General features: G+C 37.8%; 1 protein-coding gene across 1 annotated transcript in view; it reads left to right on the plus strand.

The window, feature by feature from the left end:
- Nucleotides 1-15948, plus strand: part of EFHC2 (EF-hand domain containing 2) — a 59895-nt gene that overhangs the window by 36495 nt on the left and 7452 nt on the right. The window contains exons 10-13 of the mRNA XM_056329689.1: nt 2818-3014; nt 7550-7683; nt 12751-12948; nt 13493-13585. Of these exons, the coding sequence (XP_056185664.1) occupies nt 2818-3014; nt 7550-7683; nt 12751-12948; nt 13493-13585 (622 nt within the window). The remainder of the gene's footprint in view (nt 1-2817; nt 3015-7549; nt 7684-12750; nt 12949-13492; nt 13586-15948) is intronic.

Consider the following 15948-nt stretch of genomic DNA (forward strand, 5'->3'; position numbering starts at 1 on the left):
TCCACTCTTACAAGTCATCTAACGCTATACCAGGAGGTTTTGCACACTCAAAAATTCAGATCCTTCTGCCACACCCAGGGGCTGCAATACATACCCTCGTTTTATGCTGTAAAGCACCGCTCTGTTGGACTGCAGCATAGCCCTCACTTACTTTCACACAAAAATAATAGCTGTGTCTTTAGACCCCAGGTTCATCCCATAGCACCCAGAGCAGGATCAGTCACACACTGTGCAGTGTAGATGTGGTCTGTTGGTCAGGCTCTAAACAGCATGGGACCAGAGATTGCTTCCTGGCTACCTTCTATTTTGGAATGAGAATATATGCTGGGATTGCAGCTGGGAGCCCGTTGAACATTGCTAGTCAAACAAAATGAAAAACAAAAAATGAGCAAGTTTGCATACCAACAATAACAAATGCTTTAAGATGCATTTGAAAGGCACATATTTGTAAATGGCTTTTAAACTTCCCCGGGATGTTAAAGTGAATGGAGTAGCTGACTTTCAGAGGTGGTAGAAAGGTGAAGTGGAAGGATGTGGCTAAAACTGGCCATTGGAGGGTTTAGTGAGAACAGCTTTGAAAAAGCAGGATAAGAAGTAGGGATGGGGAGGGGTGGCAGAGCAGCAGTGGGAAAGAAGCCTGGGACTGCAGAAATTTCTGTTCCCACCTTCCTTCTTTTCTTTCTTCTCCCTTTCTCTTCTCTCTCTTTATCCCTCCCTCATTTTAGTCATCTCTGAAGGAAAAGTGAACAGGTTTCTTTGAGGTTAAGAATGAGAAGGCTTTGTGAAGGTCAGATAAAAGTGGCTAGAAGAAAGGAATAAGGCATGCAAAATGGGAGTAAGGAGAACATTCCTGCGTGAGGAGTAGTGTTGAAGTGGATGGGGTGGGAGAACAGTAAGTTTGAGCACATCCTACAGAGGGGATGAGTTAAAATAGTAAATGAGTCCCAAAATAACAACTTGACTGTCCCCTTTATGCACAGGTTGAAAGGGCTATTTTTTCCTTTTTATTTGCATGAATTGATACAAATCAGCAAGTAAAAATGTTTCAAATCTCAGACCTAAGATGGAAGTAGTTAGTTGCTCTTACTTTTCTCAGTCCAGTAACCTAAAGGTTGCAGAGAAGTTCTTCACATGATTAGTAACACTGTGAAACTGTATTTGAAATGCACAGGGCTGGACATCTTGAAGCACTTGTTGAGATGGGGGTCAAAGCATGAGAACCTTGGCTCCCCATGCAGAAGATCACAACCCCCTTTTTTACTCAGTGTAAGACCAAGCCAACAGCTGTACAAACACCTGCAAAGTCTGATCTGATCTTAATGGAAGAGAGTCTTTGGTTGTGGTGTTTATTTTGTGCTTTGAGCCTGGCTCCTGTAGATTTCCATCAAAATTTCTCTTCAGGTTTCAGTGTAAAATCTCTAACCTAATGAAATATTTTGGATTGCTTTTCTTTATAACACTTGGAATGTACTAACCTGTAATGTTTACAAAACAATTATGGGACAAAGGTATTAAGGTAAGTTTCCAATCTAAGTGCACAGTTGTAGGGATATAGAGACAAGAGTGAAGTTCCAATCTTACGAAGACCAGTTCTGTTTAAATATTACAGACAATTGCCAGGATTATATAGCCTAAAATTTCATATTTGTTTTAGTAGCTAGGTGAAAAGGACTGTGTTGAGATTAGAGTTACATTAGTGATTTGAATTGTTTTTTGATTCAAGCTAGATCCGACCATTATCATAGTGTAGTTTTTGTCCTCTGCTTTTACGGTGCTAGTAAAGCAATTAAGACAGACATCTACTCCAAACTCTGGTTTAAGAAGTAACTCTGGTTTCACATTTATTTATAATTTTGACTATAAAAGGCATTTTATTACACGGTTCATCAGCCTTTTATTGGACTTGCATAACTACCTAATATGTAAGATGTCATTAAACGTTACTAAAGTATGCTTTTTGGCTTTTGGCTTGGAAGCTGAAATATAAACAGGAAACAAACCCCAGGAACTCTAGAGTTGTTGTAGGGCACATGTCCTGACAAAACTAAACATGTGACAGAATGTTTTCTAGAAAGCTTGATACATACAATGCAACCTTGTGCTGTACCAGAAGATAGTACTAGAAAGTGAAATATTCCTTTTAGTATCTTACATACCCTTGAGGACCACATGCAGTTTCCAGTGGCACAAATAAAATCATGGCAATGTGAAAAGAAAGAATGTGACATACACAGCTTACAAATAAAATAACAGATCACAATTAAATTGCATTGGCAGAACAGTATGTGGAAGATAGTGTCATGCCACTCCTACTTTTTTTTATATTCAAAAACCCTTAAAACCAAGTTAGAATTAGAGCACACCATAATTCATGATCTAGGACTGTGCTATCCTAAGTTGTGAATATTTTTTTCTGTTTTGCTTTAACCGTTCAAGGATGATTGCCTGCATCTTACATTTTGCACCTTAATGTTTCTCAAGGTCAGTCCAAAGGCTGGCGACAGGGTTATGGGAATGATTTGAAGAGGCACATTTCTGTCCCATTTTAAAGAAAAGAAAAAAAGGGAAAAGTGTTTGGCAGGCATTCAAATGAGACGTGTCACAGAATATGCACAATGTAACAGTTGCTGTGGACACTGGCAGAGACAGTTCTTTTAGCAGTGAGAGGGAGGGGGAGAAGGAACTCAAGGATGAACACTGATACTTAAACACAAATCAGCTGGTTTGGGGTGCCTTTTGAGTTTTCTTTTGTGTTTTTTTGGTTTTTTTTTCCCCAAGTAAGGCCACAATTAATTATTTACAATTCTATTCCCATAGGGATACGTGGTGGGAAGTTCTTGGAAAGAGGTCGCATTAAGAAGCCAGGGCAGGAGCTCTTTAAGAGTGAGCCATCTGAATACTTCAAGGCTCAGAATCTGTTTGTTGGAGCCAGAGTTTGTTTCCATGGTCACAACTTTCTTTTGGTGGATGCTGATGAGTACACGTTCAACTACATGGAGAAGCATGCAAATGAGGTGAAGCAGGCTTTTGCTATTTTCTATTATCTTTAAGGGCTATACCTTATCTATATATTTTTCAGCATTATTTATACCTAGTTACTTCACCCAAAGTTCACAGCCCAGCGCTCTCTGTCTAGCAATGGATTTAGGAGGTGCTTGCTAGGGAGTGCATGCAAGCCTGGCCGCTCTTTACCATCCATTCCCCTTCTACTTTCTCAGTGTCCACTGTTACTGTATTAGAGGTTGTTAGATGGTATATTCCTGCCTATTCCTTCTCAAGACCTCTTGCCCCTGAATTGATCTAACTTTGTTGAACCTACAGGTAACTGTCTGCTTCCACAGCTTTCTGTGGCAGCAGTTGAAAAATTCACTGCCTGCTATGTAAAACAAAAACAAAAACAAAAACAAAAAAAACCCCAACAAAGTATGATAAAAGAAGTAAGTATCTTTTATCTGTTTTAAACCAACTCCCACTAATTTCAATGTCAGTTCTAGTTTTCTGGGGTTTGATGAAGATCCTCATTCACTTTATGCACCACCTTCATAATTTTTAAATCTCACACATTCTTCCCTCTCAGCCTAATCCTATCCAGTTAAGAGTCTCACCCTTTTCAGTCTGTCCTTGCAAGGCAACTGTGAGACGTGGAGACTGGAACAGTGCACAGTTAAGATGTGGGCCTATCCAATTTAGTCTTACTGATGAAGTTATTTTATTCCCTGATTTTACTTTTGGGTTCATACATATTTATCTGCCAAAACATTTCCCTTGTGATATTAGAAATTCATATCACAGTCAGGAATTCAAGCTAACAGTTTATACTGAGCTTCACTATCTTTTGGTGTTGCTTTCAGAGGGGAGAGCAACAACAGAGAGCTGGGGTGCCTCTGCTGTTGTATGCTTTATGCTACCAGTCATGACACAAATGGCTGGTAAAGAAGCCCTCATTCCCCAAAGCTGGGAACGTATCCAACAGGAAGACATTAATTATCTATAGCAATTGTCACAGAGGTCAAAAAAGAAAAGATACAGGGATGGAGAACCACAGAAGAGTCACAGAGCTTTTGTGGGATTTTTTTCTTGGTTTGGTAAGAAATGTAGATTACTATTTCTTTTTATGATGAAGTTTCTGCAGCAATATTTGAATAAATGTACCCTAGTATACTTGGAAATTCCTGTTATGTGCAGCTCTGACCCATTCACTCTGAAAGGCAGCTCAGGAGCCAAGACATTTTTGCCTCACAATCCCTATTCTGGATTGTTCCTTCATCACAGTGTGTTCTTGAACATCAGCCTTAGGACTAGACTGTGGTCTGAGGACTTTGGTGTAGTGCATATGCTTCATAGCTCATGGTAGGCTGTCAGCATGACTTGTGCCTTCAGCAGACCTTCTCCAGAGCTGCCCTTTTGCTTAGGCTTGCTGAGGGCACACCTAAGGAAAATATACAAGTGGGTTTATCAAGCTGTGGTCCTCTGCCCATTTGTCATCCATCTTTTGTGGATGGAGGAGGGAGAAGGTTCTCAGTGCAAGCCTTGAATTGTTCCATGCCTGCTGGCTCGCCAAAGTGAGCAGGACTCCCAAGGTGCCAGTAGGCCTAGTGCAGTCTTGGAGACTGCGAGTCTCACTGTCATTGTGCTGCTGAGGCAGAGGTAGATGCAACCTGACCCTGTGCTGCCTTTGGGCCACACGTGCTGTTCTCACTCAAATGAAAACAGCAGAACTGTGTGATTTCTTTGTAAATGAATGTGGAGTTAGCCCCACCTGCCTTTCCTGGAATAATGAGGAGAGTCTGCAAAATGCTTATTGATATAAAATGCTACAACTGCTAAATGGTTTAAGCAGTAAAATGTAAAGCTCTATACATTATGTTTTCTTACTGCTGGACTGGTTCTCCTCCCAGCAGAATCAAAACCAAAGCTATTCTCCAAAATGCAGTGCATCATTAGGTTGTAAATGTTCTTTGGAACTGCTCTTTGCATTATCTTGGGTCAAACAGGTGAGATCTTAGTTTTCCAGACTGAATGGTTGTATATTTTCAGAATAAAATCTGCAGAATGGGAAGACGCAACACTAAAAATACTTCTTTAAAGTGAATTTTAAAATGTTCTTTGCACAGTTAAGATTTTAAAACAACTAGTAGAAAAAAAGATTTATTCTTCCAATGGTAGGTGCTTTGTTCATATCCTTGGAATAGAGCTCTAGAAGTAAGGACACACCTTGTTTGCCTCAGTTCATCAGGAGATTGCATACTCAGATCACAAGAACTTCAGCAATTATTGGAGAAGAGCAGAGCTGGAAGATAGTTTGAAGAAGGGGAAGCATTTTAAAATCATAGAATCATTGAGTGATTTGGGTTGGAAGAGACCTTTAGAGATCCTCTAGTTCCAACCCCACTGACTGTTTGTCAGTTATTTCTAAAATTAGAAAATAAATAATTTTCCTTTTGAATAGACAGAAGTTTCCTTTCAACAGAACACATCAACACATTCTCTGAAAACTGGTGAGAAAAATCCAGATGGAATGTTTTTCTTCTGGAAAATGGCATTTTGGCCACTTTTCTATAGGCATATGTTGATTTAGGTGAAATTTTGATCGGTAATCATGATACAGGTGGGAACTGATTTTCCTACCATTGAAACATTTGTCACTATATAAGGTATTTGGAAAGTTTTAATTTTCTGTTTCAAAATTGTGTTTATTGTGTTGTTTTTAAGTTATGAGGAGAGAAGAATAATTGAGTCTTGTAATTTTGATTGCCACCTGTACTGAAAGTAACTTTTCTACACTTTTAGTTCTTTTCAAATTTGAGGAAAAATAATGTATGTAAAAAGCGTAAATTTGCTTGCAAAACAGAACATGTGTGTTGCGCAGTCCTACCGGTATTATCCAGGTTTGAGGAGGACTCTTTCAAACAAGGCATCACTGTGCCTCCTTGGAAATTAATTCATCATCTCTGAAACAGTCTCAGTTGTTCAAACTGTATTGTCTTCTGCAGCAGAAATATGGAGGTTGATTTTACTTCCATTGAATTCAACAGAGTAACCTCTGACTTAAGCAAGACAATCAAATAAAACTAGCATGACTACTAGCATGTCAGCAGTTACATGAGAAGGGGAGAAAGCGGGTAGGGTTATTACCATGCTGCTCGGGTACTTGACGTCTATGTAGCTGTTTGGAATATGTAGTTCAGAAAAAAAGATGTAAAAATATCTGCTTTGATAATGTAGAGAAGACAGGTTTTTAAATAGACAGAACACTTTGTCCATCTGTAAATACTCATTGATTCCTTCTGCTCAGTCTTTTCTCAGTCTCTGTTCCTTGCTTTTTCAGCAAAAAGCTGTGTGCTTATGGCCCAGACAATAACGGCTTGGGCAGGGTATTTCTGTCTCTAAAACTTGATTGCTGGTCCACCTGCTCCACACCACTGCCTTGTGTGGCATTGCATCCCAGGGTTGTTCCTGGAGTTTTGGCATAGGCAGCAACTGTCTTCTGTAAATCTGAGCATGTTACCTGCAACCACTGATGTATTAATTAATCATGGATCAATTTGTACTGCTCTGGCAGTGTCATAGGGACTTTAAATACCCTTTTCAAAGTAGTTGCCTTTGAACTGATACAAAGCTGTAGACAGACTTCAGCATAAATGGGAGTGAAACCCAGTCTCTGTTGTGATTAGGTTCTTATTACCAGTCACGCCGAATTCCAAATAATTGCTGGTTAAAGCAACATTTCTTACTGGAAGAAATGGGAGAAAACTTTTCAGACTGCTCATTGTGCTTTATGAGTTAGGGTAGGGCATGACAGATGTAAGGACATATCAGCTATTCATACCTGGACTTGACCCTAATTTAATGACTGAATACCCTAGATGTTAAAAATTAGTATAGCAAATAAATCTTTGGTAGAGCTCTTACACAACAATATGAATATAGGGTGGAAGTCTTAGTGCTCTGGTTTTGTTTATCTAAATTCAAATTTATTTTAATGGCCTATTTAATAAGAAAAAAGCATTCATCTTACATGACAGGAAAAATTGGTTCCTAACAAATTTCGTCTGGTAATTCTGAGTATGTAAGACAACATAGTCTAATATGAATGACAGCATCTGTGGGAACAGTTCATTGGAGCCAATGGTGAAAAGATTAGTTTTAACTTGGTGAAATTTATTGATTGAGAATTAAGTGAGGTGCACCAATATAATATAAAGACCATGTTATTAGAACTGTAGTTTAAATGTTTCTACTGCTTTAACAATGCAATGTTTGAAACAAAAGTAGATGTTCTTTTATGTAGCTGGAGTAAGCTTTCTGAGAGTGCATGATCTGATGATTTTTTTATATTCTTGGTAGGAAGCAATTTTTTTCAGCACAGCAAGCTTCCCTCCAAATTTAACACAGTGCTGATATATGCATTCGAAGTGAGACAATGAAGAAACTAATATTACTTGACAGTTCAGCATTGCCCTGCATCTTGACAGCTCTTGCTGGTACATGAACAGTTGGTTGGAAAGTGCTTTTTGATCTAATCTATGTCTTGCTTTCCTTTGTTAAGTTCTGTATGGCTGATATTGGTGTCATACTCAAGAAACTGAAAGACATAGCCAAACCTCGTTCCCAAGAAATCAGACAGGTGTTTGCAGCCACTGACCCTGAGCATACCAAGGTGATTGAGTATGACCCTTTCAGGTAAGACAGTGGATTTTAGGTTTTGATATTTAATGAAGGCACATTCCCCAAAAATGTATAGAGCATGACTGTTTCTTGATGTTTTCTGCACATGTTAGCTGACAAATGGCATACATTTGTTTTGCATTTACTTGGAGACTGTATGTGAAAAATAAAGTGAATCCATGCCCCAGGAAAAAAGAGAAATGTGATAGTTTCAAGTAAGCTGAAAAGTTTCAAATAAGCTGAAAATCTGTCTACTATTTATGGAGCTGGCACAGAGTGTTATGGAGAAGGGCATGTCAGCAGTAATATATACACTGAAAGATAAAGAAAAGTCCATCCTGGGAGTGAAACAAATTAATGAGTAGTTTTGCAATTCAAAAAGGAATGTTTGGAGTTGTCTCCTGAAAATGGTATTATTTGGTTTTTGGATCATTGATAAAGAAGAGAATCTTCACGGAACCAAGGTATATTGAAATTATAGAATGCAGTGGTAGGCATCTTTAAAAAAGTCTGGAAAGTAGTAGTCAGAGCAATAACTAGTGCTTGGATAGTAATTTCAGCATAGGTAGAGGGAACAGAAATTTGGCTTCTGGCAATTGTCCAGATGTGGCAATGGGGAAATGTATAGATACTTGAAAGAGGAAATCATGCTCAATGGAAGCTGATTTCAGTTCGTCCCACAGCCGGAATACTGGAGCATATGAACTGTGTTAGGTACTGGTAAAGTTAATGATCTGGAACAGAGGAGGAAGTTTTACCTAGAAGCATTTTTTTTTCACAGTGGTAATAACTATGTATTTAGGAACTGTCGTAGTAACTAAAGCATATAAGTAGATGTATATTGGGTGGAATGTCATCCCTATAGGAATGTTAACCAAGGCAGAAATTACTTCTGAACTACCTCAGAAGAGTTATAGATCAGTAGAAGGTTCTTCCAGCAATTTAAAGTGAAAGTAGTGAGAATTTAAAACAAGCTGGTATTCAGAAATGAAAAATAAGTCATTAAAAGGTAGGATTTAAACTAAGAGAGAACACAGTTACTGGCAGCTTTTGGTCAAAATATTTCTAGACTTAGATATTTTACTCCACAGAAGCAAGATTCTGACTTGTTAATTACATTAAGAGGGAAAATGTAATTACTAGAGTAAGAAGGGAAGAAAATTTACTTAGTGTGTATTTGGAGAAACTTCATAGCACTTGGAAAAGGGTTTTACTTGATATGCACAATAATGGTTTAAAATAAAATAATTATGGTTTAAATTTAAATTATGAAATAATCATCTGCAAAACTTTTGTGTTCTTACATGAACTAAGAGCAGGTCAGAGGTTTGGAACATATGCATGACAAAATAGGTGGAGCACACTTTTAGAAGGGTTGATTGTGCTTTTAAACAGCAGGGAAAAAAATTTATTTTATCAAGAAGAGGCTCAGCTGAGTGTAGATTTAATCATAGTCATATTCAGCGCAGCTGTGAAAAGCCCAGCTGTTTAATTTAGGCTAGTGCTGTTCTGTGGCATGGAGAAAGATATGTGTACTTATATAGCATTGAGGCACTTGGTTTCAGCAACAGAAATGCAGTAACCCCCTCCATAAGCAAGAGAGGAAGAAGGGGAACCCATGTCATAAATGTTCTCTTGGCTTCAGTGCTCACCTGGGCCAGCCTGAACACGTGCTAATGGTCTGCATCCCTCCTGCGGTGGTGGGACTGCAGGGGGTCTAACAGGAAGCATTCACACTACCAGAGGAAGAATTTGCCTCTAAAGAACATTTAAATTTTGTGCTTTATAGTGATAATTGATTTTGTTTCTGTTCATTCATATTATATCCTGTAATTTAAAGACTCTCTTCTTTTTATTATCCATGTGTCTTATTTTAGAATGAAAGAAACATTTTTAGTGGTGAAGACAAGAGCGATTGTTTGCATTTATGAAAAGTTGAAGATATTTTTCTGTGAACAGAATATGTATTTTTCTTTCAGTTTTGTATTTTTTTATGTACATCACTGCTTATTTTTAATCTGTCATGGCATTTCATGATTATAACTAACTACAAATGATTATTTTTAGTACAGGCAATTATCTGTGTGACAGCTTCCACCAGCATGATAATCCTCTTTTCTTATCTTAAATACAGCTAAAGCTTTACTGTGCTCTGAATTGGTCTCTTCAGATTTCTTCCTTTCTACCTATGTAATTTTATATGATCTGCTTTTAAAAAGGTACCTGTAAGTATGATGTAGTGAAGCAGAATTGTAATTATACAATTTAACTAATTTCAGAACCCAGATCTATGGCACATTGTCCGGGAAATAAGTACATGACATACACTGAAGCTATCCCCTAAGCTGTTGTTAAAACTACTGAAATCTTTGTTAAGAAGAGAAGAAAAAAATAACTAAAATTTAGATGCCTGTGCATCATGGTCCTATCCAGACTGCTTTTTCTCATAAGCCACTGGCAAGACCCTTTGCTGTTAGAGACAAAGTACCATGTGGGTTTAACAAAGATGCCTGTCTTCCTTTTAACTTAAGAAAGAGCTTTCTTAAGCAGTTCATTATTTTTTCTTCTTTCTCCACCGAATTCAGATTGCAATCTGTCATGTTTTTCTAGAACAAAAAAAAAGTAAACCAAAAGAGAACTAAGCTGTGAAAACAATTCTTGCAACTTGTTTTTTTTTTGTCAGGAAGAGTTTAGATGTAGTTTTGTTTGCGAATCTTGGGTCTCACTCATTAGTCCCTAGCAATCACTAAAATATTCCTTAATTCCCAAACGAGACAATAATTTTATCTGGGGTTTTTGTAGACTTGATTGTCACTGACTGGCTTGAGAAAATAAAAGACTTCTAAAATCCTGAGACAGGAAAAATCTATGCCATGTATGGAAATCCAGTCTGTGGAAATATTCAGATAGATGATGTTATCTACATGCTTTGAGCTTCACCAGCCCAAGCATTTAAGAGTGCCAGGCTTATCAAGGTATATCGTCGTCTTCTTTGTGTTTGTAGTAGTATTACTGTGGGCTCCAGAAAACAGGCTCCAGTTTTGACTGGATCTCTGAATGCTGCTACAATACAAATAATAACATTTAGTAAGTGGAAAAATCATACTGACAAGAGAATGATAATATTAATAGATGGACTATGTTTTTGTCATTGAGTTTGCATAATCTCAAATACGGCTTGCTACTGCCAACATCTTGTCTTCTTCTGATATTTATCTCTTGCCACTGCACATAAAGGATCTTTCTAAATTATTTCAAGATTAAAAAAGCAGCAGTTGAATCAAAATAGACACAATATGATGCTTAGCATCCTTTTTTGAATAGCTGTGTAAGTGCAATCATATTCTATGAAGAGATATCTTCATTTGAACAGGGCCGCACAAGCCTCTGAGAGGAAGCAAGTGAGAAATTGGTGATAAAATTTGTCATTCTCAAAGGGTACTAAGTTTCTGTGCTTTCAGTCCACATGTGGATGTTAAGAGACCCATTATCACATTCATTCAAGAATTTTAACTATTCTCCAGCCAGCAGTTCAAATCTTGTGTCAGAACTTTGTACATCACTAATAATTCCTTCCATTTGTTTTCAAAGATTGGTATATAATCACAGTGATGCACTACCCTCAAGAATACCACAAGGTAGAGCTCTAATTGGATCAGCAATTACGGTGAAGTTTATTCTTAGTGCAGTTTATCCAGAAGTATATATAATTAATCTAATTTTGACTGAGGTATGTAGGCCTATGTTGATGCTTTTGTTAAAAAAAAATCCTGTTGAACATGAGTTTAGCAGAGGCAGATGTTTGGTGTCATAACACCAATGTAGTTACACTAAGGCAGGTTTGACAAGAGGCCTTGTAACAGCTGAGTTAACCTACAGTTCAGGCCAGCTTTTTCCAGGAGAGCAGAATTTCCTTGCATACCTTGCTACTGGTGGTTTTCTTTCCTTATGTTGTGTTATCATCCAGGACAAAGAAGAAATCTGTAATTGCGTGAAGGCAACAGTCTTCAAAATTGGTCCTTCTCCTCCTCCCTACCAACAATATAAATCAGAGGGACATTCTTCTAACCTGTAATTACTAGTCCTGATCCTTAAGCTCCAAAGCTTGTGTCCATTTGCTGATATACTACAAGTGCCTTCAGCTTACCCGGAAGTCACTCCAGCTGTATTATCAGCAACAAATTCTTGATATTAACAGGAATGAATAGTCATTCAGTGCCAGCACTGACCCGTCAGATGGATCTCAGAAACATTTCTCCTTCTTTGGAATGGGCTGATTTGTTTGAGTAGCACAAGCAGTCTTGGGAGAGCACATCTCAGGTTCTTCCCTGCATGTGATCTGATGCTCTGCTGACAGTGTCCAAGTGGAACCTGGTCATGCTACTGCCTCCTATCTCCCATTCTTGCCAGGAGGGCTTGTGATTACAAGCTGGGTGTAATTTTCTGCCCTCTTTCTATGACCAATTTCTGTTTCCCTTCCCCCAGCTTTCCCCTGAAAGCTACCTATCACAGCCAGCTTTCACAATGCTTTGTGAAGTGTGGCTTGCCACTTGGTTAATATTCTGTTCTCTGTTGGGATCTTCTGCCCCACTTCTCCTCTGCTGTTGTTAATTCTCTCTATATATTTTATGCAACAGTTGTTGTGCCTGCTTTGTGTTTACTGATAATCGTGTGTTGCAGAATGCAAAATATAATTAGGAACAAAACAGGCTAATACCTTGTTAATTCACTATCTTGTTAGATAAATGCAATGACAAAATTAATCTCTGCTAATATTCCATGCCACTATGGCATCTCTGGGAAAAGGTTTCAGTCATGAGTATTATGTATTTTTGTATGTATAGCCAACTACTGGGGAAATGTGGAAATTCTGCAAAAGTTTAAGAGTTCAGGTAATTGCCATTATACCTTCTTGAACAGATCTGGATTTTAAATTGAAGTAGATACATTCTTTAAAGATCTAAATACAGTATTTTGTAATGAGTGCACTTTATCCTCCCCCCCCCCCCCCAGTTTAGTAATTATTAACTGTTTTTAACCTCTTTACTTAAAACTAACGTAGACTGTTGTTTTTGTGAACAGAAATTTGATAGTCGATATCGCTGATGGAGCATTTTCAGAACATGAAATTATAACTCTTGGGCGCTATTACAGTGTGAGAGATGAATATGAAATAGACCTCCAGTTCCTCCTTGCAGTGGCTCAAGAACGACTAAAGAAAAATAGCTTTGAGAATTTTGAACAACTGTCTGCAGTGCTTGTATACAATGACCGTGAAAAGTAAATTTCCTCTATTTATCCTAAGATGTTATTTGGGAAGCTCTGCTTGTAAACCTATCTACTTTCTGTTTGTTGCTGAGCAAATTACATATTGCAGATGAAGTATATTATTTGTGATGTTAAGCCTTTCTCAACACTTGGCTGTAGACAAGCAAAGGATAGCTTTTTTGTCTTTTTTTTTCATTTTGTTTGGGGACTTTTTATTATAGCTGCTGTACTGAACATTCTGTGACATAATCACATGCCCAGAATCAGAGGAAAAATTGTGATTTAAGGGAAAAAAGAAAGGATTTGTAGCTGATTCTGATGTCACAGATAAAGAATCCCAGAGAACCACTAAGGACCTCAGCGTGTGGGAGAACAGGTCACCTCATGCACTTCCAAATTTCTGGGCTTTGTAATAGCGAAATTTCATAAAACGTTGTTTTCTTTACCTCTACCCCAATATTTCTTGTGTGTTTTCCTATTCGCAGCAACGTTCACTTGAAATAAATCTGAGAAATACCTAATGTTCACTTCCTCCCTTCTCTTTCTGTTTGTGTAGATGTGGAGTGCTGCCCCATGAGATGTGCAGGACTGTTTGCAAGTCCTTTAAGTTGCCACTGGCTGATGATGACCTGCAAGCTTTACTGACCATGTAAGTTAAGGGCAGACAGTATGACCTGCATGCATGGATGCATATCAATGCTAAATATTGACTTCACACACAGTTCTTAATAATTTTTCATTTGTATAATATTAATCATTTAATGATGCTGATTTTGTCCCTATATACATATACAAACTTTCTTATTAAGAATATTTATGATCAACTGAGGTCCATCCATCTTAGCAACTTCTCTTCATTTTATCTGACACAGTAGATTATGTGGGGTTTGCCAGAATTCTGTGGAATTAGTCTTATGGGAATCAGCTACTGATACTTATCATTATCAATGCAATTAACTTTTTTTGCTTTAGTTGTTCCTACGTCTATGTAAAATAAAAAAAGAGCACATTATGTAAGTTTTAAGAAGCATACCAATGCATGCAATTAAATGTCCTTGAATCAAGTAGGCAACATCAGTAGTAAATAAAAGTTACTTGCTATTCCTATTCATCTCACCTGAAACATATTTTATTGTAATTTTTAGAAAGGAAAAGGAATGTTGTTTTTTGTATTTTTCCATAGCACATTTAATTGTTTTGAGATAAATAGGTTGGCTAGCTGAATTAATGGGAATAGAAGTGAAAAGCGCTGATATTCAGTGCAGTTGTATTAAAGGCTGGAGTTCAGAGTAACCTGTGGTGTTTTGAACACTCATGTGATGTTGAGTTTGGTTTTCATGGCCAGAGTTTCTGGCAATAGGTTTAAATGCATGCGCATTGGACTCTTTTTTCTCGCGTGGGAAATCCTTAAGTGTTTTGTCTGTGCCTTCATACTGTGTTAAAAGCAGGAGCAGGTCTTGTCTTCCATCATGTTTAAATGCTTTCAGGTGGATATGCTTCTTGATTTCAGGAAGAATTGCAAACTAAGCATCTGGATTTATCAGATAATGAAAAGACTCTTGGCAGGCAGAAATGTGGAATCCATTTTAATAAAGCATCTTCATACGGCAAGCAAAACTTCCTACTTAAATGAGTATCAATAAGACTGCTATAAGAATTCTAAGGGGCTGTTTTTCATAAAGCCCCCATTTCCAGACCAAAAAACTTTCAGAATAGCTCTCTGCAGTAGCCAGATAGACAACTTTGACAATTTGTGTGCTGTTCATCACTTCTGACAGTTAGGATGCACACATTAGTCATCAGAAGTATGTCTAAATTTTAGTATTTGTCTAAAACTCATTTTTTAGAACACCCACTAAGCTGCCCAATACAAAAAGTGTTGGAGGACAATTGACATCCTGTACTATACAAGGACTTCTCATATTTTCCACTTCATAAAAGCTGAAATTGAATAGATGCACAGACAAGGGACTGGAGGTTTTCCTTTATGTACTAACTCAATGCTGATGAAAAACAGACAAGCCTAACACATCATAGGCTCTAGAGACATGTTTATTGTTTGTGAATTCAAACCAGGGAAAGGTTTTGTGAGATGAACCTCTTCTCTCCTGAAGAGTCTTAGTGTAGGCAGTTAAAAAGAATAAGCCGAGTTCATTATGATAAAAATTGGAGACAATCTTAGAAGACAAGGAGGAGACTAAAAGGACTGGATTTCACCCAGCTTTAGCCGGGTACCTGTGATGGCTGAATTAGGATTCAGCTGCTCTAAGTTCTTTCTGTAGGTGATGGAGGAGAGTTATCTCCTTAGTTTGTGTAAGAGATGGATTTCTAAATTACCATCCATTTTCCTTTGTTTCTAAAGGGGCTGTGGCCAGCCTTTATTGCAGATTTGTGTATGAGTAAGGTAAATGGTGTGAAGCTGGGCCTCAGATAGCAGTGTGAGAAGTACTTTGTTTGATGGAGTGCTATGTGTAATGCCAGTTCTAAGTTACAATATCAGCTGCTTTGAAAGATGGCAGTTTATATGGTGAATCACTGCACTGCCAGTAAGAAGGAAGACTGTCACATTCTTAATAATGTGTGCAGTTGGCGCTGCTTGGTAAGTTTATTGTTTCGTGAAGGTGCAGAGTCAGGGAAAGATTTTTTTTAAGTGTATTTGGTGGGAGTTAATTTCCAGTAATATGGAAATCAAAGAATAGAGTTGGATGAATGAGATTTAGACTTTTCCTTTCCTCTTGCTTCCTGTAGTTTTCTTTGAGAGCGAAGAATGACGAAACAAGCAGGTTTATTGTTAATGAAGAACAGTCTCACTCCTGGGGAGTAGGCAGTTCAGTGTGGGCAAAGTTTGTCAACAATATTCTTTCCCTGGTTTTTTTTTTGGTTGAGGAAGCATGTCCACTGATGTTTCTGAAGCAAGTGGTGGTGGTATTCCTACTGTGTGTACCTGTATTTATGAAGAAAGAAAACGGTACAATAAAAGTTGTTGGATTGATTCCCACAAAATCAGTGTAT

This window comes from Falco biarmicus, chromosome 2, assembly GCF_023638135.1.
Source record: "Falco biarmicus isolate bFalBia1 chromosome 2, bFalBia1.pri, whole genome shotgun sequence".
NCBI lineage: Eukaryota > Metazoa > Chordata > Aves > Falconiformes > Falconidae > Falco > Falco biarmicus.